The sequence below is a fragment of the Candoia aspera genome, chromosome 1, assembly GCF_035149785.1.
Source record: "Candoia aspera isolate rCanAsp1 chromosome 1, rCanAsp1.hap2, whole genome shotgun sequence".
NCBI classification, from domain to species: Eukaryota; Metazoa; Chordata; class Lepidosauria; order Squamata; family Boidae; genus Candoia; species Candoia aspera.
This window is the reverse complement of record NC_086153.1, coordinates 289,956,873-289,983,472: the sequence shown is the minus strand read 5'-3', so window position 1 is coordinate 289,983,472 and position 26,600 is coordinate 289,956,873. Positions and strand designations below refer to the sequence as shown.

The 26,600-nt window shown below is 35.3% G+C and overlaps 1 protein-coding gene across 4 annotated transcripts in view; it reads left to right on the top strand.

Moving 5' to 3' along the window:
- Positions 1–19,531, top strand: part of STRN3 (striatin 3) — a 55,284-nt gene extending 35,753 nt beyond the window's left edge. For 2 of the 4 annotated variants that reach the window (XM_063290012.1, XM_063290010.1), the window contains 10 exons: positions 7,653–7,793; positions 10,843–10,976; positions 13,766–13,941; positions 14,038–14,085; positions 14,766–14,887; positions 15,204–15,371; positions 16,111–16,251; positions 16,774–16,881; positions 17,684–17,770; positions 17,861–19,531. In XM_063290012.1, coding sequence (XP_063146082.1) covers positions 7,653–7,793; positions 10,843–10,976; positions 13,766–13,941; positions 14,038–14,085; positions 14,766–14,887; positions 15,204–15,371; positions 16,111–16,251; positions 16,774–16,881; positions 17,684–17,770; positions 17,861–18,030 — 1,295 coding nt within the window. In that variant the 3' untranslated portion in view covers positions 18,031–19,531. The remainder of the gene's footprint in view (positions 1–7,652; positions 7,794–10,842; positions 10,977–13,765; positions 13,942–14,037; positions 14,086–14,765; positions 14,888–15,203; positions 15,372–16,110; positions 16,252–16,773; positions 16,882–17,683; positions 17,771–17,860) is intronic. The other 2 variants (XM_063290014.1, XM_063290013.1) reach the window with 1 other exon arrangement.
- The last annotated feature ends 7,069 nt before the right edge of the window (positions 19,532–26,600 follow it).

The window sequence follows — 26,600 nt, the reverse complement described above, 5'->3', positions numbered from 1 at the left end:
TGCCCATTTTCCTGACAATCACATTAGATTTTCCAAGGTTCAGTTGCTCAATTGTTCTTTGCCTGATTGTGCATGCCACCACACAAAACCTGGTAACTTTGTGTGTTATTTCAGGGTTGATGTCAGAAAGTAAAAATGACTTATACTGCTGATTGTTGTATCCTGTTTTGCTGCTCAGGAGTGGGGTAATTAGGGCGTTTCCAAGGATTCAAGTGCTGTCCCTCCATGACAACCAACTGAGGTAGGAGTGGAACCACTATAAAATGGGAGCCCTGCCTCGCAGTCCCTACAGGCGATGCAGAATGTCATGGCTGATGGTCTTGAACACTGCTGAGAGGCCTAATAGGATCAAGAGGGGCACATTCTCCCCATCAATGTCAAGATGAAAGTCATTGATCAGAGCAACCAGAGTAGTTTCTGTCTCACAACCAGGTCTGAGCTCTGACTGAAAAGGATCTAGATTCATCCAGGATTTTCTGTAGCTGATTGCTGCCACTGTCTTAGTCACTTTTGCAATCCTACCTACTTTCCCAAGTTCCACAACATCAAATGAATTACAGTTTTATTTGCCAAGAAACCCACAGATGTATGTGACATGCTTGCAGGGGTTTTGCTCCCTTATCCTTCCAAAATAGGATCTGGCTTACTCTGAACAGAATTGCTGGGAGGGAATCAACAGATGCAATAAGTACAGAGAAGATAATACTTTGCTGCTCTTACTTCCACTATATAGGCTTGAACACAGGCTCTTCTCAGTGCTTGGCTGTGTGCACTTCTAGTTTTCCATCACCATTGCTCCAGGCCTCCTTTCAGTTGCTTCGTTTCCTTGAGCTCCTCACTATTATTTGCCCTTGTTATCTTTAGCAATTGAAAAGGAAAGATACAGTCTACAGATTCAAAGATACTGAACATAATCTTTGCCTATTTTATTGTCAAAAAGCAGTGAGATTTTCATTGCCCACACATATAAAACACAGAAGATTCACCAGAAGGAATTCTGCATTCTTTGCTGGCCCTATAGTAATCATTCCTAAAGTAAGAATTATTTGTTTACATTGAAAATGGTGTATCATTATTCACTCAATTTTTAATCTCTGCAGTTATATACAGTATTTAAAACTATAACTTTTTTGTTTCTAATTTGATAAAAAGGAAAATGATACAAAAGTGATACAATCAAAAAGACAGATTATTAAAAATAATGATAAAAATAAACTAAAATTTTAAAAGGAAAGAAAAAAATCCATATAATGCTACTATACAACTAGCTCAGTCCCTTAACATGTTATTAAATCTAAACCATATAGAAACATACTGTTCTGTCTTCCATCTTTATGTTCTACAATATGAACATACAGTGTTCTACATTTCCAAAATTATCAAAGAACACACATCTTGAACCCACTTTGTGACATGGGAGTGTAGTTTTCTTTCCATCATAGGGTTATTCTGTTAGCCAGTCCTCAGATTTTTCTTCATAAAATGTCTCATTCCATATTTGTTGAGTATAATTTAACTTCATATTTTTATCTGCAACAACTGTTTGCTCCCAGAGTTATGTTAACATGTAGAATATAACTTGAGACAAAAAAAGAACTGTAAAGGAACACCAAATTATGAGACAAAGAGCCTTAAAATTCATTACAATGCCAACACAAAAAATCCAATATCCATCCTTTTTAAACATTATTTGGGAATTCCAATAAATACAAAAGTAAATTTTCTGATAAATTATCTTCATATATAAGTCATATGAAGGGTATTTTATATTTCATGTCCATTGATTCTCCAAGAGTAAATGATCTAGTTCCTTATTACACACACACACACAGCCAATATTAACCTTAATACATTTTAGTTATTTAAGATGAATTGTTTGCTTTACTTCATGCATCTCTTAAACATTCAGGTTTTTCAGGTGCTTCTAAAGCTCCAGACCATTTTGTTCTAACAGGTGTTTTAATTGTATGTTACCAAGCAGATGATTCAGATAAGGTATATTCAAAATGTAAGCTATCAAGCTCCTTTAAAAAACCAGTTGCTAATTTATTCAAATTGTTAATCTCATATTGAGCCCTGATTTTATCATAACATTTCCCCCATCTTTAAATTAGAATTATTCTGAACATCAATTTCTCTCTGCTTTCAAAGCTTCCTCAGGTTGACCCAAAAACTTTCCAGCTTTCAAAGGAATCACATAGTGGCTCTCTAAACAAGAGCAGAGAAGTTAAAAATAAATTTTCAATAGATGTTAAAATAAAAACCTAATGATAAAATTGAACAACTTACTGATTTTATGTTCTTGAGACATCCCTTCCATTTTAGTAGCTCCCTAAAATTTACAGTATAGTGTTCAATTATAGAATTTTCTGATTTATATAACTGAGTTTAAAAGTAAATAAAACCTGCTGATCAATAGATTCTGCATCAGTTTATAACTTCCTCTAATGTGATACATGCCATCATTTGCCAGCAATGCCCTTCTGGATTCTATGGAGGACAAATGGGATAAAATTTGGCAAATGAATTAATGGACACAAGTTCAACATCAGGGATTCAGAACAAGGTCAGAGTAATATCACAACATTTTAACCTCCCAGGGCATTCTATGATAAATATCAAAGTGACTGTTCTGAAAAATGGGACTTAAGAGCACCACTGAGTGAGAAATTGCTGAAATCATATATATCAAAAGGTTTCAGGGATCTCAGAAGGTCTCAACAAACACAATGGGTTTTTAACACAATTGTTAATTGATACAGAATTTGTAGTCTATCCCACATGTAACCTGCAACTGTATAACAACCTGTCTTCCTGTCCCTTCCCCCCCACCATTCTCGTAATTTAAATCCTACATCATTCTAGCCACTCTATGCATCTGATGAAGTGAGCTGCAGCCCACAAAAGCTTTTGCCTTTTAATAAAATTAAAAAGTGCTATCAGTCTCCTGATTTTGTACCATCACAGACTAAGATGGCTCTCCTCCTACAAGTAGAAAAGATATAGTCTCTTTGTTTTGGATTCAGCAAATACCTGTTATCAATTTAAGTTCCAGAATATATGCTTATGATACTTTCCAGAAATGATATTTTTGTCCAATAATGTCCATAACAGTGAATTCAGATTGAAAAGCTTAGAGAAACATCTGTGGAATATTTCAGGACTATTCTTTGTGGGACATAGAAATTAAAGTGATATGGAAGTTAGGCATATCAAAGCATTTTGGATTGTTGGAAACCTCCCATTATTATTAATATGTATCTTCTTAAAAGTTCAGTAATCTAGTCCAGGAAATCATTATCCAAGACCACCTGGCTTAGCAGTCTATAACACATCGCTATAATAATAAGACTGTTTCCCCCACCTTATATGTTTACCCAAATGTTCTAGACTGGATCCTTATGCTCAAAGTTCTGAATCTACATGTGTGTACTTCCTTTATATACAATGCCACTTTTCCCCTTTGGTCCTTTTGAATGTTATTCCCTTCAGTCTCATGAGTTTCACTGTACCAAATTTAGTATTGCCTACTAAATCATACCTTAAGACTTCTAGTTCTTCTGGTTCCTATACTTCATGCAGTTGTACAGAGAGGCAGGAAACCTTGTTTCATAAAACTCAACTTATTATTTCGTGTATTTATGTGATCATTATTGGATTCCTCAGCATTATGCATATCATTTCCAGTCCCGTTCCCAGTACTTGGTTGCAGATTTCTGGTCTACCTTCTGCAACCTTCATGGGATTCAGTTTAAGGCCCTCTGGATCAGATTTGCAAAAGGGCATTCCCATAATGTTACTCTGAGCTCTCATGGGGTATAGCCTATCTCTTGCTAGGATTCCCTTATCATGGAAACCCATCTCATAATTTAAAAATCTAAACTGTTTGCATTGTCACCATCTGTGTAGCCAGTTGTTCAAATCCACTTTTGTCTTTTTTATTGGACCACATCCTTTAACAGGAAACAGTGCGGAAAGCTTCTCTTCTCTTGATGGGTTATCAGGCTGAAAGATTGGTGCTTTGGTCTCTCTCAGATAAAATGGTTCTTTGATTTAATTAATTACTTGTGCTTAATTGGTGACTAATCTACCTTGTTCTCCCAGTGGAACCACAGTTTTCAGTCAGTGAGGTTATTGAGATAAGTTTATAGTTGCTTCAACTAACATCTTGGAGAATTTGACAAATTATTCATTGCTCTGCAGAGTCCTTGGTGCTCTCTGAGCTTGGTTGTTTTCTTGTAGACGTTTAATTGCCCGACTAGGCAACATCTTCAGTGCTAGAAGGGAGTGGGGTTTGCTGTGACAGTGTTGGTGGGGGTGTTGTTCTCTCCTTGGTATTTCTTTGATTAGACTGTTGTTTACTGCTTGATTGTTTGACTGGGTTGGTAGTTCCTTGATTAGGGTATTGTATGCTGCTTGATTATTTGTCTGGTGTTAATCTTGGTGTTGATCTTTGCTTATCTGGGTATTGATTGCTGGCAAGGAGGTGTCCTGGTCTTTTTGTTTCCTTTTTAGCTTTTTCATTGTCTCTTTGGAATGGTATGTACCATAAATGGTTGTTTACCTCTATGTGCCTGTTGATGGCTGACTTGTCTGAGTGCCAAGCTTCCAGGAATTCCCTAGCAGTTTTGGGTTTAGCTTGATCTAAAATGCTCACAGTTTCCCAGTTGAAAGTAAGGTTGAGTTTGTCCATGTCTTGTGGTTTAAGGAGTTTTCATCATGTCTTCTGACTGGTAGTTGGTGTTCATGGACGTGCTCTGCTAGTCTTCTGCCTGTCTATCCTACATAGTGGCTGTTACAGTCCTTACACTGTATGTTGTAGATGACTCCTGTTTTTTCTTCTTGGGCTACTGGGTCTTTTGGTTTATTCAAGATGTTTTGGGGGGCTTTGGCTGGTTTGTGTGCTGTAGTGATGCCGTGTGGCTGATACCAGTTCTGTCAAAAAATCAAGCAGTAAACAACAACCTAATCAAGGAACTGCCAAGGAGAACAACAGCCCCACCAACACTGTCAGGGCGAGCTAAACAGAGAACAAACCCCACTCCCTTTTAGCACTGAAGATGTTGCCTAGTCAGGCAATGAAATGTCTGCAAGAAAATAACCAAGCTCAGAGAGCACCAAGGACTCCACAGTTCAACTCTGAGCTACAGATATTCTCTTTGATTGGTATTCATTGCTTACTGTAATCTAGAGATGCTAAAACAGCATATGTTTATTCATGACTATTAGCTGGTTATGGATGGACGGATGGATGGATGGATGGATTTATTTAGTAAGTAAGTAAGTAAGTATCCAGCCTTTATTATTTTCATAAATAACTCAGGGCGGCGTACATACCTAATACTCCTTCCTCTTCCTATTTTCCCCACAGCAACAACCTCCCGGTGATAAGGTTTTTCCATCTTTGGTCCTGGATGGGGTTGCACTGCCCCAGACGGACCCAGTGCTCAATCTTGGGGTCCTCATAGACTCACGGCTCCTGCTGGAAGAACAGGTGGCAGCCGTGGCTAGGAGGGCCTTTGCACACCTTCGGCTTGTGCGCCAGCTGTGCCTACTCCTAGACTGAGAGGCTTCGCTCATAGTCACTCATGCCCTCGTGATCTCCCGTCTGGACTACTGTAATGCGCTCTACATGAGGCTGCCCTTGAAGAGCATTCGGAAGCTTCGACTGGTGCAGAATGCAGCTGCACAGGTAGTAAATGGTGTCGGATACTTGACACACACAACACCGTTACATGAGCTGCATTGGTTGCCAGTGTGCTTCCGGGTGCAATTCAAGGTGCTGGTTGTCACCTTTAAAGCCCTTTATGGCTTGGGACCGAGTTACCTAAGGGACCATCTTCTCCCAGTTGTTTCTACCTAATTCGATCTAGCATACCAGGTTGGGTATGCTACGAGTCCCATCAGCCAGGGAGTGTTGGTTGGCAGGAACTAGAAGGCGTGCCTTCTCTTCCGTAGCACCTGCCCTCTGGAACATTCTCCCTCCAGAAATTAGGATGTCCCCAACCCTGTTAGCCTTTCATAAGGCCATGAAGACCTGGCTTTGTGCCTGGGCCTGGGGCCTCAAGCATGTGGATGGTCCCGCCTCTTGGTTATATTAACATCCATACATTGCTTACTTGGCAGCCATGTATATTTATCTTGTATTTATTTTGTGTTTTAATTGTTTTAATTGTAATTGTTTTAACTGTTTTGTGGTTTTATTGTTGTAAGCCGCCTAGAGTCTCTTGTTGAGATGGGCGGCTATAGAAATTGAATAAATAAATAAACAAACAAACAACTCTGTGAGGTGAGTTGGGCTGAGAGAGAGTGGCCCAAAGTCACCCAGCTGGCTTTTATGCCTAAGGCGGGACTAGAACTCTCAGTCTCCTGTTTTCTAGCCTGTTGCCTTAACCACTTTTAAGTGGTTTTGATGAATAAAGTTTGTTGAATGTATATTCAACTGTCAAGAAAAATGTGGCTTTGATACTATCAGAACATTGCATTCCTCCTGTTTCCCTATCTGTATTTCTTAAGGTTAGACATATCTCATTTCTTTTGTTTTTCTGCTCTTCCATATTTGGGCATTTTCTACCTGATTTCTGTGGTGTAATTCTAGGGTTTCTGGGGCCACAAAACACATTTTTAGGGCTGCATACAGGTAGTACATCTGTCCACCCCTGATCTCTTCAGGGGAAATAGATCAAAATGAAATTCTATGTCCTATCCCAATTTTTATTTTTTCCAACTCAGTAGAATGTTGGAAAAAAATTGTGTAAAGGAGGTCAGTACTCTATCATCAGGATAACTAACTGAAAATTGAACAGAATGGAACAAAATTTGGTGTCAGGGCAGAAGCTAGGGAAAAAAAAAAGATTAGGTTTGAAAATGAGCTGGATCTGGCCCTGGACTGTTGAGAAAAAAAATCCAGAAAATAAGTCCCCTTGTGCATCCCTATAACAGGCAGTTTGGACGGTAGCTTGGAACGTTACTGACCCCCTCATTCTCAGCCCCCTCTCCCTTTCTGTTTATATGACACAGAGCGGAGCTATTAGTAAGGAAGAATTCCAGAAGCTGTGTGCTAAGTGCATTCCCTACCTTATTTATAAAAGATATTATTTAGTGTATTTTTTAATTCCTTCATTACAGCTACACTTCATATTAACAATTTCAGATCAGCGTTTCCATTGTTAATAATGGTACTGAGAAATAAGTGTGCTTTGATATTTATAAATTATTTTTTTATTAAGAAACCCAGAAAAAGGGGAAAGTTGACAGTTTGTTGCCTCCCAGTCACCTAATGTTTGTTTCCCTTTTGGTAGTCAAACTTCTCTGTGGTATTATCACTTAATAAAAATGCTGGAGGTGGGTTGTAAAGAAATTCTTGTGGCCTTTCATAAGGAGTTCAGACATTCAAGTTTCTCCTCTTTTACTGTAAGCAGAACACCAGCAATTTCATAAAAAACCAAGTCTGAATCCTTTTTTTTTTTAACTTGAAGATTCATTTTTATTGTTTTTCAAATACATTATGCAAAATACATTTTATGGAAGCATATTTATTTAACAACATCACATTAAAACAAGATTATTAATTAGCAAACTGGGCATGTAAATGGATATCAACTTAAGCGGTAGCAATCAAATGAACCTTTGCTGCTGACATTAATTTACAGGGGTCAACAGGACAAAACTGCACGACATGATATCTGATCTGGGCGATGATGAACTACCCCACATCCCTTCAGGAGTCATTAATCAATCTAGGTCACCCTCTTCTAGAATGACTGATCATGAAGGTGCAAGAGCAGAGGAAGGTACAACAAATTCACCTATTTATTTGTATTTAGAAACTGATTTAAAAAACACATATCTATAGTCCATATGAACCAAATGCTTAGATGTCATTGTCACATGCAGCTTGGTTCTGCAAAAGACTACCACTGCATTCACCAACTTTTGTCCTGAATGACAGAAAATTGGTACTTAAAATTGAATTTAAAATCATATATACATAACTTAGTATAACAGTGGCTAGCAACAAATTATAAGGAATGAATAAAATACATTCTCTGGTGAGGAGTGATATCTTCCTGTTTTATTCATTCTAGTGTAAGATTTTTTTTTTTCCAAAAAGCTATATTTCGCAGTAACTGGTGGCACCAATATACAGTAGAATTGATTTTTAGCAGTTGCTAATTCATTTTGAATATGTAAATAAATGCTAATCAAAATCTACATATTCACCAATTTTGAACATTTAGTGCAACATACTGTATGCTCCTAATAATTCCCTCCAACAAAATAGATCCTTTCCTTAAAGACATCTTTTCAAGTGAACAAATGGGTTACAATGCAAAGCCTTTAATACATTTATGTAGCAAACTGTGGATGTTCACATAAACATTTTGACATTAGTTGGTCCACTGTCACTATTCTTTGTCCTGGATCCCTTATTGTCAGCAAGAGATTTACTTTGCAGAATCTTCGCCTCAAACATGTCAGAATCCAACATCTGCCCTGAACATGCACAAAACTACTGTCAAACCACCTTCTGTCCTTATTGTTTAAAAATGTTTGAGTCAATAACCTATTGGAAGGGATATGTGGTCACTTTTATGATATGCAGTGCAGCTGGATGGATCTACTTATGATGCGTAGAGGAATGAATGTATGACTTCATCACAGTGCAAGATTCAGGTGTTCCATGTTGAAGTTTATTTTCTGGCAAGCTGTAAAATGTGGAAGATAGAAGCATTTTATTTTGCACTTTATCTTCCTTTGTCATAACCAATAGTATAGTCTAATAATGGAAGAGATTGATTTTTATTTTTTATTTTCCATATATGCTTTGCATATGTATGATTCTTCCTGGTCACTTTCCTGTTTTGTAATTTCTGCAAGCTCTTCAGTACCAGGAAATACAGACTTGACATTGTTTAGAGAATAAAACTAGTCATACTTTATATTGTAGATAACTTTTTGTTTGTACTCTAACAATAATCACAATGAAAACTAATTGATCTTAATATAAAAAGTGTGCATGAACTGGAGATATTTGTAGGAGAAGTAACCTGGTGTCTATTTTAAAAGTAAAGATAGAACAGCCTTAAAATTCATGAGAAGATCCAATGGTTTAAAACCATTTTGCTTTTTCAATAACGGTTGAAAGAGTGATTCATTCTTTCAAGCAGTTTTCTGGGAAAAAAAATATCGTGAGGTGAGGTGGACTTCTTTATTTAAATTATATACTTAAATACTTTTTAATATTTAAGAAATATAATACAGATAATGGTTTGAATCCAGATTTGTACTTCTAACTGAAGGAATCATGCAAATAGCAGGGACTAAGATCGACTGGATGTTCCCTAGTGGAAGAAGAGGAATTTTCGTTGATCTTACAGCTTTCAATGCCACCTTCCATTTTCTTTCAGAGGGTATCACTTCACTGTAAAACAGCTTTTCAGTATTTAAAACATTATACTGGGAGTAGGGGAGGGAGAAGAAATAAGAATACTTCCTTTCTTGCTTCCTCCTGTAAGCAGAATTCCAATATTGTATGTATGTATTTATAAGCAATTTATTGGATTTTTACCCTCTGCAATCTAACACTCTCGCTGGCTTACAAATACAGTAAAAACTCAATTAAAAAAGTAAAAATGCAAGAACAAATAAAGAAAAGGAATAAAACACATAAAGCATAGAATACCAAAACAATGAGATGCCATGACACAAATACCCTTCAACATCTTCTGGAAGGTGGCAGCAGTAGGAACAAATCTAACTTCAAGTGGGAGGTCATTCCAAAAGGCTGGCACTATCACCAAAAAACAATACTTCTGTGTGTTGCTGTACCCCTTGACGTCCCAAAATTAGGGAACAATCAGTTTTTCTTCCAACTCAATCATAATGGTCAGACCGACTTCTGTAGGGAGATGCAGTCTTTTAGGTATTCCACTGCCAAGCCATAAAGAACTTTGTTGGTTAACACTGGCACTTTATTTATTTATTTAATTTATATGGCTGCCCATCTCACATAAGTGACTCTGGGTGACTTGAAATAAAATATATAAAATAGCATCCAGATGCTAATAGGCAACCATTGCAGGGCTCACAATACAGGTATCTCATGCTCCCAGTGATAGCTGCCAGTGAGCACCTGGGTACTGTATCCTGTACCAGCTGAAGCTTCCAGGTGTGTTTAAAGGCAGCCGCATGTAAAGTTCATTGTAGTAGTCTAGATAGGTAGTGACGAGGGCATGAGTCATTTGCAAAGTTTTTGCTTCATTAAAATAAAATGACACGGAAAAACTATTTTGTAAAACTATTTTGGATAAGCTTAATATTCTAAGTGTGTATTCAGTTATCCTTCCCATAGGAGAATAACTTCCATTAGCAAACAGGAGATAATTCCCATAATCTCTTCTGTATCCCTTCCTCCTCCAAGTCTTCTATATAGAGGTTTTCTGGAGAGCTTTGAGGGGGAGGATGATGCAAAGGTGAGTTGAGTGAACATTTCCATTGCAAGAATCGGAAAGAATATACTTTTGAAAAGATGAAGCAAATTGATTAGTTGCATTATTTCTGATATATGTAACCCTTAATTATTAAAATAGGTATGATAGTTAAAATTGACATTGACTTTCTGCAGATAATTGAAAATCAAAGCATAACGCTTTGTGACTTCATGTTACATTACCTGGTTCTTAAATTGTAAATTACAAAACTATTCAGATAAACCTAAAACACTCTGCATTTATGCTGGGAATACTTTTATATTACTTAAGTCTTGTTTTACTATTTGGTTGTTACTAAACTCATATAGTAAATTACATCACCTAATAAACTGTGTTTTGTTTCTTATAGCTGAGCCAATAACGTTTCCATCTGGAGGGGGCAAGTCATTTATTATGGGTTCAGATGACGTATTGTTAAGTGTACTAGGACTTGGGGATCTTGCAGACTTGACTGTAGCTAATGATGCAGATTACAGTTATGATGTAAGTATTATTTTATGATACATTTAATACCTACAGTTTTAACTGAACCAAGAAGTTTGTGAACCCTTTAGAATACTGTTTCCCATCCTTGGTAATTTCCAGATGTGTAGACTTCAAATCCCAGAGCTACACAGCTAGCATGGCTGTTGATTAGAACTCTGGGAGTTGGAAGTCCACACACCTGGAAGTTGTCAAGGTTGGGAAACACTGCTTTAGAACTATCAATAATGCTGCAGTACTGTGATTTACATTCATTTAAGTTCTGTAAATACATTCTGCTTAGATAGACAACACAAAACAGTATACTGTATCATGTCTTTATTGAATGCATTGACTGAATATTTACTGTCTTCGCTGGGAAAATTATGTGAAGCTTTAGATTTAGTAACTGGTGGTAACTAGTTGCACCAACTAAATGTATCAGCAACTAAATGTATCCTGTACCTATTGATCAATCCCACACATTGGCTTGGAGGTGTTTTGTCATAACATTTTGTTTGGATTAAGATCACAGTTTTGACTCTGCTACTCCAAAATACAAAATTTCTTCTCTTGTAGATTTATATGTGATTCAAGATTATTCTAATGTTGTTTGTGTAAACAAACTTTCAGTTCACAGATGGATTCTCTTATACAGGTTGTTGGTACAGTAGAATCTGTTTTTTAATAATTGCAAGCTTTTCCAGATCCTGATACTGCAAAGTAGCCCCAGTTGATGATACTTCCATTATTATATGTTTCATAGTTGAGATGACATGTTTCATAAAATGAAATGCAGTGTTTCATTTTCTCCAAACAACATTTCTTTTTAATATCAAAAAGTTCAACTTTGGTCTCATTTATACCAGAATAATGTTCTAATAGCCTGCTGGAGCATTTGGGTGATCTTTGGAAGTGCTTTCAATACAGTAGTACTTTCCTTGGTACTCTCCTATGCATACCACTGTTGTTCATGATCACTGACATCAGACAATACAAAAGTAGTCTGAAGATCCTGACCTGCCCAGTCAGAGTCCAACTTGGAGCAGATCTGAACAACTTTGCCAGATAGTCAGAATATTCCTCATAGTGACCCTTCATACGGTCCCATGGCCTGTCCCTCCCCAGTAGGGACCCAAACAAGACTGTTGCATGGCTATCATCAGATGCAACAAGGATGGAGAAATATTGATGTTTCACTACCTTTATCACTGCAACATAATCCCTAATATGGATGCTTACTTGCACTAAGTCCTCCACCAGTAGCACTCTAGGCATCTGTTTTGGTGCTTCATTTCCCAGAGCTCCTCAGTAAACCAAGATGCACCTCACGATCAGCAAACAGGGAGAGGCCATGTAGAGGCGATGTGGTCCAAGGCCCCAGCCACCTGCCCATTCCAGGCAGTGACTGTCCTAACTGCCAGGAAACACGCTGAGACAAGGAACTGGTCTCTAATGTTTTATTGCTTGTACATAACAGGAATCCTAACAAACTGAAGAAGCGTGGGAAAAACCCAGCCATATAAACTCCAAAGGTTAAGGCGGTCCCGATCTGTGTCTCTTTGAATGGCTACCTAATTCCTCAGTGCTATGCATGCGCTTAACAGTCTGGATGGGAGCCCCCTGCTCGCCATCCTTACTCATGACAGTGACTGAATATAAGAACTAACACCATTAGTCCCAATAATGACCTGACTCATGCATAGTTAGAATATGCAGAATTCAGATTTATTGAGATCCAGTGTACAGGACAAAAGAAAAGCTGTGATTGAAAGATTCCCACCTAAACTAGCTCATTAAAACTTTCCAGCAACCCATCTCCCCCCTCCTATCTATTTCCCACCTAACATCTAACGGTCAGCCATACCAGGCACAGATGTCTCTGGCAGGGCGGCCTTGACTCCCTCCCTACCAGCCCACACAACAGAAATTCACACTCTTTGCAATCCCCCCTCCCATCTTGTTCTTGACACGCGTTGACTCATCATGGCAGGCGAACATGATCAGATGATTCATCAATCATTTGATTGTGGAGTCTGACACTGAGGCCTCAAGTGAACCGCCCACCAGTTCCTCAGAGAAGACTCCAAGCTCCCTCTAGAACCCCATTGGGTCCGTCAGTCGACTGGAGTGGCCCCAGCGAAAAGACCTATCTCTCCTTAGTTAGGGGACAGGGCTCTTGCCCACTCAGAGCAGATAATGTTTTGGACTGTTAGTTATGCAGCAGAAACCCATCAGTATGAATGTACAATTGATTACCTCTATAAATAAACACAATTACAAACAAGCAATCTGCTATTAAGTGACACACAATCCTTAAAACATTTCTAAGCAAAAGGTTTTCAATGACAGTATTTTAAAAAATAACGATATATCTTCAAAAACTAAGATAATTTCAGAGATGTGATACATTGTGAAATTATAAAGATAGAAAATCACAAAAAAAGGTGAGAAAGGATATAGATTTTTTTAAAGAGGGATATGGAACTTGTTAAGAGTTGAAAACATATTCTGACCACTGGAAACCCTTTGGTTAGGTTTTGATTTTGAAACATGGCAGGTGTGAAGTTTTAGATTTTATAAAATTTAAATTCTGGATTCCAGATTCCTATAATACAAGAATTGGTTCTAAAAGTAATTTTTCTGTATTTAAGTGCAGTACAGAGATTTTTAGATAAATTTATTGACGTATCAGTAGAAAACAAACAACATGCAATAAAAGCCATCCAGGAGAAAAGCATTATCTGTATATAGCTAAATAGCTGTATTCCTTTATTACTTATTGTTAACATTATTCATTTTTATTTTAGCTTCCAGCCAACAAAGATGCCTTTAGAAAAACATGGAATCCTAAATATACATTGCGCAGCCATTTTGATGGAGTGCGAGCATTAGCTTTCCATCCTTTAGAGCCTGTGCTGGTTACAGCCTCTGAGGATCATACCCTAAAGCTTTGGAACTTACAAAAAACAGTACCTGCCAAAAAGCAAGTATATTTATATACTTTAAAGAACATTAAATTCTGAAGTTTTAATATTTCAAGATAATGCTCACAGATTGCTTTTTGGCATCTTTATTTTAGGAGTGCCTCATTAGATGTGGAACCTATCTACACATTTAGAGCCCATATGTAAGTATTTTTAATATTTTAATATTCCTAGCAAATGCTTATCCAGGTGGCCCAAAGAAAGTACTACATCAGAAGATGTTGGTTTAATGGCTGCATGTTCAGCCTTTTGATTTTATTTAACTTTAAAATAAAATAATTATATTCTGAAGATATTTCTAATCTTTAAAAATGTTTTATAATAGCTATGCAATTTACTATAGAAAAAAATGTTTTCCATATCAAAAACAGAAACCTACCAGAAAAATATATATAACTAATACAGATTCCTGTTTATAGATGAGAAAAGAGTAAGGACTTAATAATATTCATGTTTAAATAATTTTGTTTTAATCATAGTATTAAATACTGCTTATGTACAAATACGTACATTCGAAAGCAAGGAAATATGCTTATGTTTTAATAATTTTGACAATAGTAAAAGAAAGAACTAGGGACAGCGATCACCAAAATGATATTACCGGTGCTCCTGAATTCTATTGTCAAATTCTAGATAGCCACAAACCCTCTACTGCAGGGTATCTGTACAGTCTAACCTTAAGCAAATATAGATGGGCCTTTTCCAGAGTCCTCTTTGATGCCCTCCCTTCAGCACTGCTGGCAGGGAGATTTCTAAACTTTCTAAATTCAAAACTCTAATTGTTGGTTTATTAATATAAATTATTCCTTTTGTTTTAAAATAGTGGACCTGTGTTATCCTTGGCAATTAGTTCTAACGGAGAACAGTGTTTTAGTGGTGGTATTGATGCAACTATTCAGTGGTGGAATATGCCTAGCCCCAATGTGGATCCTTATGATACATATGGTAAGCCTTGTCTATAAATGTCATGATGTAATTAACCTCTCTGAGATAACCTTTATGTTGCACAATAAACTGAATGATGGCTCATATGAATTTAAATTACAAGAAACAAAACAGTGTTTTCTGTGATCTTTGGACTGATCTCTGTAGAGATCTACATAGCATGTTAATTAAGCTGTGAACTAGACATGTCATTAGCAGTGTTAAATTTAGCAGTTGTGGTTTTAGAAAAATAATTGTGGCACCAGCTAAATTAATACTAGTTGAGAAATCTTCAGGTTTTTTAAAGTTGTAACTTCTTTTTTTCTTTTTGCTACAGAGCCAAATGTTTTAGCTGGCACATTAATTGCTCACACAGATGCTGTATGGGATCTCGCTTATAGTGGTATAAAGAATCACTTACTATCTTGTTCAGCAGATGGCAGTGTTAGGTTATGGAATCCACCTGAAAAAGTGACCTGCATTTGCACTTACAATGGAAATAGAGGTGAGTTATGAGAAGGTCTCTACCTTTAAAGAAAGTTCAAAAGATTAAATCAAATATACTAAAAAGTTGATTAATAGTAATTTTAAAAATCCAAATCTATACCAGGTGATCGTGATAATTCTAACATTTGTTTCTACCTTCAGATATAAAATTCTATTGCTCTTTTATTCTTAAAATAAAAGGTTTATTGATTGAAAATAATCTAATCTGTCCCTGTGCAGTTTGTATCAATCAGGACAGCTTTCAACAAGTAATCATGTACAATTGCAAAATTGATATAAAAACTAAAAATGATGGTTTGGATTTAGAATCTTTTCCCAACAGAACGAAAGGCTGCTTTATTACAAGTTTTTAAAAGCAGGAGGGTGTGTTTGAGGTCATCAGTGGAGCAAAATGAAGCTGTCAGGGCAAATATCTCGGTATGACCAAAGGAGAAACTTTTTACCACATGCTTTGGCTATACATTGATGCCTTCCTGGTAGATCTGGGACAGTGATCCAGCTAGTAAGGGAAGAAATGGTATCCTATCCATTTAATTTATGATGGCAGTGATACTAGCAAACAATGGAATTGGTTTTAAAGAAAGGTAGGTAGGCTTTAATTATTTTCCAGATAGGTTTATTATGTTATGAAGGTAATTAGTACTGCTGAGGAAACACTGGATATAGAAATGTAAAAATTTGGGTAAAACAAATGAATGGTTTTAATAGGGTATTTGGTTTTTTTCTGTATGCTTTAGAATATGGAATACCCACATCAGTTGACTTCATAGGCTGTGATCCTGCTCATATGGTGACATCATTCAGCACTGGCAACACTGTCATCTATGATTTGGAAACATCCCAGTCACTGGTAATGCTGTCCTCACAGACAGATTCTGGTACGTTTGGGAGATTTCTTTTGTTTCAACTTTTTTGTTTGAACTCAATCTTACAAGTATATTGCATCAAAACTGACAGAATTGTTTTGCATACCAAATTGAAATGGTTCAAGTTCTAAACATTTAGGATACCACTGCAGTGAACCATTGTTTATCTTGAGCTCTAATGCTCCAAAGAAGAGAGATTAAAAGCTGTATGCTTTCTGTTTGCTGCAAACTAGGTTTTGCCATTTCTAGTTAAACGCTTTGCCACCCATTGGATGGAAATTTCTACTCTCTTGTCCTCAAAGGGAGGGAAGAAGAGAAGAGTCAAATCTGAAATTTGTTGTTACTCGCGTTTCATAATAATTTTTAACTTCTGTGGAAAGCTTCTGCCTGTATTTACAATGGAAACTTTCTAGCAGAGTTGGCTAATTTAATAACATGGTAATAGTTTTAATGATTTTGAAATATAACATAAAACAAGCTGCTTGTGTTAATGCTTCCTTTATTGTGTAATAATTGCTTGTGTTTTATTCTTAGGATTGCAGTCAAGCAATCACATTAACAGAGTAGTAAGTCATCCCACACTTCCTGTAACAATAACAGCTCATGAAGATAGACACATAAAGTTTTTTGACAATAAAACGGGTAAGGAAATGAAAACATAGTCTTGAAATTTCCAACCCTTTTCTTCCACCTTTTTCTTCACATTTTGTCTTATTTGAATGTTCACTATGTCTTTTTGTCATTCAGTTTTTCCTTCTGCTTTTCTCCCCTAATTCCCAGCCTCCACATTTCTATGCTTTCTTGTCTTTCTTTGAACTGTTCTATAATCATAACGGTGGTTGGAAGAGAGCACATTCATCTGACTGTAATGGTTGGTCTCTGCTTGCTTCCTTAAGCTTAAAGTTAGAAATACTATTTACTAAAAGCAAGAAAAGCGTCAGGTAAATAGGGAAGAGATTTACAAGCATTATAAAATTAATTAAGCATGTCAAAATACATTTGTTTGGTTCTACATATTAGAATATCTTGTACCAATTTAAAACTTCAGATCAATGTTAAAATAGTATAGAATAAATTATAAATCAAGATGAGAGATTACAATTTCTGCCTTGTCTAAATATTCTATCATTATTTAACAAGTCACAGAAACTTAAAAGTCACCTCTGTCACTCTGCCAATTTCCAGTATTTTTAGGGAAAGAATTATCTGTTTTAGCAATCAAGACTGGAGTAATACACCATCAGCAAAACATCTTGTGCCAATTTTTCTAATTGTTATGTTCACTATGAATTTAGTATCTTTCTTTTGATATTATCATTGTTGCATGTCAATTCTGTTTAAATTCTATATCACACTCTATATTTCTTCCAAGTGTATAATTATTTTGCCCTTTAATAAAGTATGAATATTTGTTCTTCATATATATTATGTACATTGATATTAGGTAAAATGATCCATTCGATGGTTGCTCATTTGGATGCTGTCACAAGCTTAGCTGTGGATCCTAATGGAATCTACCTGATGTCTGGAAGTAAGTTAACAAGCTCCTGCATTGCCAAGAGACTTTGTAGTAACACATTTTTGTTTTATCTAAAACACCTGTGTTTACCTTTTCATTCAGGTCATGACTGCTCAATTCGATTATGGAATTTGGACAGCAAAACATGTGTGCAGGAAATAACAGCCCATAGAAAAAAGCTGGATGAATCCATTTATGATGTAGCTTTTCATCCATCAAAAGCATACATTGCCAGTGCAGGTGCTGATGCCCTTGCCAAAGTATTTGTGTGACACAGTAAAGCAAGCCTGCACCTTCGTAGCAGGTTTGCCTGGACAAAAAGGGAATGCATCACTGCCATCACTGAAAAGGTTACTGATGACACTACATGTAACCAGCCTCAGCAGAGACTGTGTTTGGGGCAGGTATAAATTGGTCAGATTGCGATCTCATGAATAATGCTGGGCTGATTCATTTAACTGTAATTACTGTATTTTGGGGGTGGGGGGAAAGCAAACCAGTATTTGTAACCTTGACCGGATACGAACTGAGCGTTTGTTCTTTAGGTGTGTCTTTAAACGAACGTGGAATCAGATCTTATTAAAGATGTTTATTTTGGACTCTGTGTGCTGCCTTAGGGTTAGGAATGTGGTGCTCTTGTGGGGGTGAGGTGGGGGGGGAGTGAGCTCCAAGAGTAGCTTTCTTTGCATCTCTTAGTATTTTCTGTTTATCAGTCAAATGCCACAGATTCCCCTTTTAAACTTTTATTTTGCTTTAAAGAAAAAGGAACTAACTTAAAATATTTAGCATTAGTTGCACAAAATATTTCGATAAAATTCTAGTTTTTATATGTCTTTTATATATTTAGCCTGTCATAACAGTGCTCAAGATTGTATGGATGACATTTTTTTGCATTATAGTATCCTAAACCACAGAGATCTTGCTGGCCTGCTGCCCTGTAACTACACGGTTCCCTTTGTTGCCTAACAAAGCTCTGCTAAGTCCTTTCAATAGGATACTAATTCATCATCAGCGCATTACTGGTTTCCTAAAGGACTGTAAAAAAAGTGTAAAAGGAACACAGAGGAATTAAACATGTCCAGCCCTTCCAACGAACTTCTAAAATTAATCTTGACATCCTATCACTATGTGATATTTTGTACATCTTACTGTATTTACGAGATTATTTATCAAGGTTTACCCATCTGGCTAATGGCCTATTATTTATTTCACTTTTTGTTGGACTTTATATTCTTTTTATGTAGTATGTTAATGGGCCCTGTATATCTATTATGGCACTCTTTGAACAGTCTAAAATAGACTAAAAATGGGACATGTAATAGTTTTTAAGTTACAGACTTTTTTTTCCAGCTAAGTGTCTGGATTAAAGTTGATTCCAAGAAGTTGTTTCAGAACTTCTGGAGTGAAAATGTTTTTATTTGCAGTTCAGATAGAATGCAAAATTGTAGTTGAATCAAGAGTCAGAAATTGGCTGTGTTTTGAATTGTTATTCCTGCTTTTGATTTGTTTTTTTCAGATGTGCTTCGGTTTATGATGTAACTAAAGATTTTGTTTGTGTAACTGCATGATTAAGACAATAAACTATTTTTTCTAGTCTTCCACAAAAAATCTTTTTGATCAGTTTGCCAGTTTTGATGAGTTTTGTAAGTTTTCTGTTTTATGAACTATGAATCAGCAAATTTTTAAGATTGTACAACATAGCAAAAAGTACTGCTGTTTAAAAAGATAATGTATATAAAATGCATATAATAAATACTAAATGGTGTACCTGTATATTACTGTTGGCTATATTTTGTGTTACAAAATTTATGTGTGTCATATTATTTTCTAAGTAGCTGAATTAGGAAATGAATGTTTAAATAGCACATGTAAATAATACATAGTTGAAATAACTTGTTTTTTAAATAATTCTATTATGTTATCAGTAATTTGGGACAGCATTCCTCCCTTATAAGAACTTGTTTCAAAAAATATTTTTCTGATGCATATTTTTAAGTAGCCAACACAATGGCAAGTTAACTTATTTTGTATTTTAATTAATAACTACATTGCAATTGAAGAGTATGGAATCAGTCAGATTTGACATAAAGTGAAGCCCTGTATAAATTTATTTCAGAATTAAGCCTGACAGAGTTAAATGAAATTTACTCTAAGGCAAATGTATAACTATGCTGTCTTTGACCAGTTGGTCTTAAAAAATCTTGGATTTGTTCTTTATCATCTGCAAATATTAAAATCATAGTGCCTTTACATTAGAGGGTAGATAATATATGTTATACTTTTAGATGTAGGCTTTCTAATTAACATCAGATGAGATATATGCATGGTTCTTTTTCATTCCCAGCCCGCCTCCGGCTGAACATCTGCTTATACTGTTTCCAGTCTAGCAGTTAACAGAATTTACTGAAATTTCCTTGTTAAAGTAGATTTTTAAATATGGCATGCTGAATGAATCTGTATACTGCACTGCTAAGAATGACCAGGTGGTATGGCAATGCATTGAATTTGCAGCCTCGGTGCTTTCTTCAGTTTTTGGAGCTGAAAAGCAGCTGAAAACTGTTGTTTTAGCTAAATTTATTCTTGACTGGCAAGAGGAAGTAGCAGAAGCAAAGTTATGTGGAGTTACTTGTCACATTAAACCATGGTTTATAGTTTTTTACAAATAACAGGATTCAGATAAAAACTGCACTATGTAAAGAAGAAGAACTTTTTGGACATGAAGCAGAGTTTAAAACCTTAGTGCTGGTTGTCACTTCAAGACATGGGGTCGGGTTATTTGTGGGACCGCCTCTCCCTGGTTGTTTCTACCTATCCCACTAGGTCCAACAGGAGAGGCATACTCCAGTTCCCTCAGTTACAGAACGTCATCTTACAGGACCTTGGAAGAATTTATTTTTTCTGTTGCAGCACCTGCCCTTTGGAACATCATACCTGGCAAGATCTGATTGGCCTTTTGTAAACCATTGAAGACCTGGATGTGCCCCAGGATCTGAGCGCCAGGAGGTTAGATGGTCCATTGAGAGGTTCTTACTGTTTTGTTTGGGTTTATCCTTGGTGACCTTTGTAGGCTTTTATTCTTTGCTAATACTGTTTTTCATTGCTTCATTGTGTTGTTAGCCACCCAGACTCATATTGGCGAGTTAGGCAGTCATATAAATAGAAGGAAGTCAGCCACCCAGCTGACTCATTTGGCACCAAATCAAAAAAGTATTAATTTTTTTTCTTATTTATCTCTGGGTTCAAGTTTTTGCAGAGGAGTTTACTGTTCTGGGGTCATTTGAAGCAAAGAAGTGGCAGTCTTTTTAATAGTTAATGCTTTTCATATTTTTTGAAGAAAATGGGTTACCTTGGTTTGGAAGGAGAGTTCTTGTACTGCATTTTCAATATTCTCATCCAGAAGTCCTTGTAATATTTGTTTTTGTGGTTTTTAAAAAATTTTTAATCTTCATTTTTTTCTAGTAAAATAAAACTTTATTTTTCTAAGTTCTTCCCCCCCCCTTTTAAAATATTTTTCATATTTTTAAATTGCCTCAATTAAATGAAAGTTCTTTTTTCTCCTTGCTCTTTAAAAATATCATTTTTAATATTTTTTTTTAAAATTTATATCATCTATACATGTTTGTTGGGTATAAAATGAGAGAAAAGTTAAAATCTCTCATATATACTTTTACATTGGAAACACTGGCCTGTTTTATCAGACAATTGAAGGACATTTTGGATATAAAATCAGAATAGTACAATATTACATATGCAGTTAATAGATTATGTCTTACAATGTTTTGTACCAATCGATACATTAAAACTGGTAAATTACCAGATTAATTAATCTGAGTATTTCTGATATATTTCTTGCAGTCTGTAATGTATGGGGTTTGACTTTATGTAGAAATAATTATTCAAAAGAAAATGTCTTCATTTATAGATTCAAATACTTTTTATCTCAGATAAATATACATAAAAATCTATGGTTAAAACTGCCAACAAGCTTATGGGTATGGAAAAGAGAAATATTGTAAGAACAAGGATTACTTCACAACTGCACTAAGATAGTTTCCAGTCTTCTAAGGCCTTTCAAGCAGATTGATGAATTTTGAAAAAGTTTTCATAGGAAGACAATCCAAAGTATGGCTATTTTATGTTGGCAGTGGAGTTAACTTTCCTGACTTCCAGCTTTGTAACTGGGCATACGTTTTGACTTCCGTTTGTCCAAAAACATTATGCGTTCATTTCAAAAATTATGATGTGCCGTCTCTGCTATTTTTCAGGGGTTGGTTCCTTTTATAGTCAGAAGTTTTTTTGCATTTCCAGGACTAAAAGCAGCAAAACGTAATTAGAAGATGGTGGAAAAGAAATACAGTTTTGAACCCATATCCACATGAAAAATTTATTAGATGCTAATCCCATTTGAAAATTGCAAGTATATCTTTTGGAATTCATAGACTAATAAAGGCATTAGTTGAGCTGCCCAGAGTAATTGAGAGTTGGGTGGCATACAAGTTTAATGAATTATTATTATTATTATTATTATTGATAAACTGCAAATCAGAATTTTAAACCATTTGAACTATGGCAAAGGAATTTGGATTGGCTAAAACTGAAATGGCATATAGTAATTGAAACTTTTTTACCTTTGCAATTTTGCATTAGCAGTATAAAAATCTTGAATCGTATCAATATTAAAATTGTTTCGGATGACAAAAATCTACAGTACTTTTTAACTTGGCAATGTGAATATTTGTATTTGCAAGAACTTTGGAACAAACAGTTGAAATACCACATTTAAATAAATAGAGTCTGAAAGAATGGTAAATACGTTACGATCTTAAGATGAAATTAATTTAACTACCTTTTTCATGTTTATTGACCCCCAGAATGTTTAAAAAGGATTGACCATTGATTTTATTACGATGGAACTGTAAAATGATGGAAAGTAGAGTTATTTGCCCTCTTACCAATCTTGTTTTGGTTTAATATTTATTAGTGGTTTTGGGAAGAACAACATGGTTTAAAGAGGTCAGTGTGATTTTGAATTACATTCATAATTACCTAATTAAATTATGGTTTGTGCTGAAGATGTTGCCTAGTCTGGCAATGAAACGGCTGCAAGAAAACAACAAGGCTCAGAGAGAACCAAGGACTCCACAGTTCAACCCTGAGCTACAAATATTCGCTTCGATTGGTAAATTATGTAAATTTGGAATTTATCACCATATGAAGAACAATGAATTTAATCAAGCTAAAATGTAGCAAAAATAATTACCATTCTATAATGGATAAATTAATGATATGTATTAATGCTCTACATCAGAAATGCCTCTTTATTGATACAATGGAAAGATGGATCAATATTATTCCATGTGGTCAAACCTTAATTCTGTGTTTAAAAATTGAGCTGATTTTTATACGTATGTATTAAACATTTTTGTTCTTGTTTTGTATTTTTTTCCTTTCTTTTTATATGCTAAAGCTTTAAACAAACTCTAAGAACTGATGTTTCTTGAAATAGTGGTACAGTGATTAAATGCATAATGAGACTAGGAAACTGTTACTATAAAACATGTAACTAAATGTAAACTTTAGACTAAAGACTAAAACAAAGCAAAAACATAATGGTTTGCTCATGACACAATCTAATCATACATATATTTCAAAAAGCATCAGCATTATTTGTACAGTATGGTTTTTAATTTATACAGTAAGTAAAAAGAAATACCACATTTGACTATCGCCAACAAGATAAGCCATTCTAAGCTTCTGGCAGGATTTTAAAAACTGTTCTGTTGATATGTATTATCTACCTATCCAACTATCCATCAATAGGCAAACATTTTTGGCAGTAATTTCCTAATTACCTTAAACCAAACATGGTTTCTGACAGATTTCCCTGACTACTGGACTGTAATGGTTAAATTAAATGTACTTATTTAATGGTGATTGCCAGACATATACTTTGCTCTTTAAAACTTGGTTAAAATGGGGAAAGAGGTGTATTTGTGGTTTCCTACTATTTGAAAAAAAGCAGAATTTAATGAGTTGAATCAAATTGTGCCATTCTGTGCAGCGAAGAGCAATTGATTTCAAACCTTGCTAATGGAAGAAGATTTCTGACAATTCTCCCTTGTCTTCTCTTCACCTTTTCCTTGATCTAAATCACCCTTGGTGTGGGAAAAAGTATATTGGTACAAATAAGACAGAATTTGAAATTCTCTGCAAGATCATAACTCATTACAAAAGAAAATGAACATAATTTAATGAACCACGGATACAGCCCAATTGAATAATTCGTATACTAAACCCATAGCTCTCCAACCAAAGAATGTTAATATATTAGGGCCCCATTCCCATATGAATTAGATGTGATTCTCCTTGAGCTGTATCCAATGCTGCCTGTCTGCTAACAGTACCAAAACTGGTGATTCCTCCCATTTTTCTGCAATCTGCAATGCATCCCACATGTCTATTATGCTGAATTGTGATATTTCCAAAATACATGGTAGTCCTTGTTTAGCTATCACAATTGGGACTGGCAACTTGGTTGTTAAGCAAAGCGGTCGCTAAGTCAAACCATGACTGCTTATGAACTTACTTCAGCTTTGCTTTGCCTTGCTTTACAGACCTGTGAAGATTGTAAATGTGAGGATTGGTCATAAAGTTACTTTTTCATCACCATTGTAACTCTGAACAGTATCTAAATGAGGCAGTTGCTAAACAAGGACTGCCTGTACCTTTGTGTAAATGTGGAAAACAAGGAAGAAGTCCATTGTGTGAATCAGTCTGCACATGTAACATATTCAGATATTGTTAATACTGGGTACTATCAGATCACCATTTTTATTTTGTGGTCAGGATCCAAATTGCATTATTGTATCCTAAACGACTTGTGATAGACAACAACACTACGTATGTTTGTATGTATGTATGTATTTAAATTATTTATATGGCCATCCATCTCATCAGTGACTCAGGATTTGGAAAAAATATTATTGGAAAAATAGTGCTTGGGCCTGCACTGAGACAGAACAAGAAACCCAAACCAGACCAAGTGACAATAATTACAGTGTTTTTATATCTTTTTGGATTGAACTTTCCAAATGGACAGACAGTGGCCTCATATTTGTAAGGCTTTGAAAAAAAAACATTTAAATGGTCATGATGATTAATGCTTTAGTGTTGCAGTTTGCACTGAATTTAAATAGCTGCCCTACAGAAATCGCTGAGATTCTTATTTTATCTTCCTTTCCTTAAAATCTTTCTCTTCCACCAGTAATTCTCCTGCAATTGAATGAGAAGCTAAGAAGAGAACCTGATCTTGCTGTTCAAGATTCCTGGGAATGTAGTGAAATGGATAAATACGCATGAAATTAAAAATAAAACATAAAATTATGTGGAACTCTAGTTGCCCAGCATACTTTTTGGTAAACAGTTCAATCTCTCTGAGAAAAGCAAGATCAAGGAATGTATTACAACATAAATCTTCCATTCTGATGAATTAGCAATTACTAGATAAATGCAACAAGCGGTGGCACATAGCAACCTTGACAGTGTTTGAAAAGCTTAAGATTCTGAGATGGGAGACTACCAGAGAATCCCAAAGTACTGTATAGGCTCAATTAGGAAACATGAAAGCATTCTGGAATGCATATTGTCAAGGCAACTACATGAACGTGTGGACATAACCAGGAATGGTACTTGACTCAGGGAAGTCCTTACCATCTCTGCACACACACCTTTCTAAATGTATACATACTTTAAGTTGAAATGAAGTAGTAATTGGTCAAGTTCTGCTAACTTTCGAATTAGATCCCTCAATTAAATGGATCTGATTTGCATATTACAATACCGTATATTGGTTGAACATGTACATTTTTATCTTGCCAGTTACATAAAGATTGGGATAGATAGGAAAAAGAATTTGGAATAACTGGGCACCTCTGGGTTTGTGAATGAATAAGCTAGTACAATTTAATCAAAATGTTTATGTATGAATTAGACTATTGTAGACAACTGTATGGAATTCCTATACTTTTGCTGAACTTTTTTTAAAGAAAGGAAAGGAATGTAGTATTGCAATGTTTTATTGTGATGATTCAGCAGTTACATCAATAGTTACATTCCTTATTGCTTTATTTATACCTTTAAAAGAAATAGCTAAAAATGTATTATATAAATGATGTGTATTTTATATGCCATTTTAAAGAAGTTCTATGAGTAAAATTTTGCTAAGCAAACATTTTTTTATAAAGAACAATCAGGGTAATACAAAAGAGAAACACTAGGAGTTTTAAGTATGAGATACTGACAATCAAGAAATTTTTAAAAGACTATTAGCCAGATAAATATCCCACTGTACTTCTCTTAACTACTTTTGATTTTTTTTTCTTTGCAATTTATACTAACTATAATTGTAGGTATCTAGTTTCAGCAGAATGTTTATTTCACATAGTTTAGAACATTTGGATTTAAATTCAGACCATTAAACTAAACTGAGCTAAGTCAGTTTCATGCTCAAACATTTTATAAGTAAACTGATATTTATATGTTTAAATGGTTTGAAAAGAAAGGCAAATAATTCTTCATAAAGGCATTTCCAAGGTGAATATAATTAAGGTGCCTTTTATATCAAAATTTAGATACATCACTGTAAACTTTGATGCTAAAAAATTTGTAACTGAAGAGCAGCCTTTGGAACCATATAATTCTGTACTTCAAAGGAATTCATTTTTAAACGCAACTATACCGATATATGTCTGGCTATACACATATCTGAGCACAAATATTACAATGTGTTTATTAACAGCATACTCACCAAAATATTATTTTTACCGTAGTTGACATTATTCCA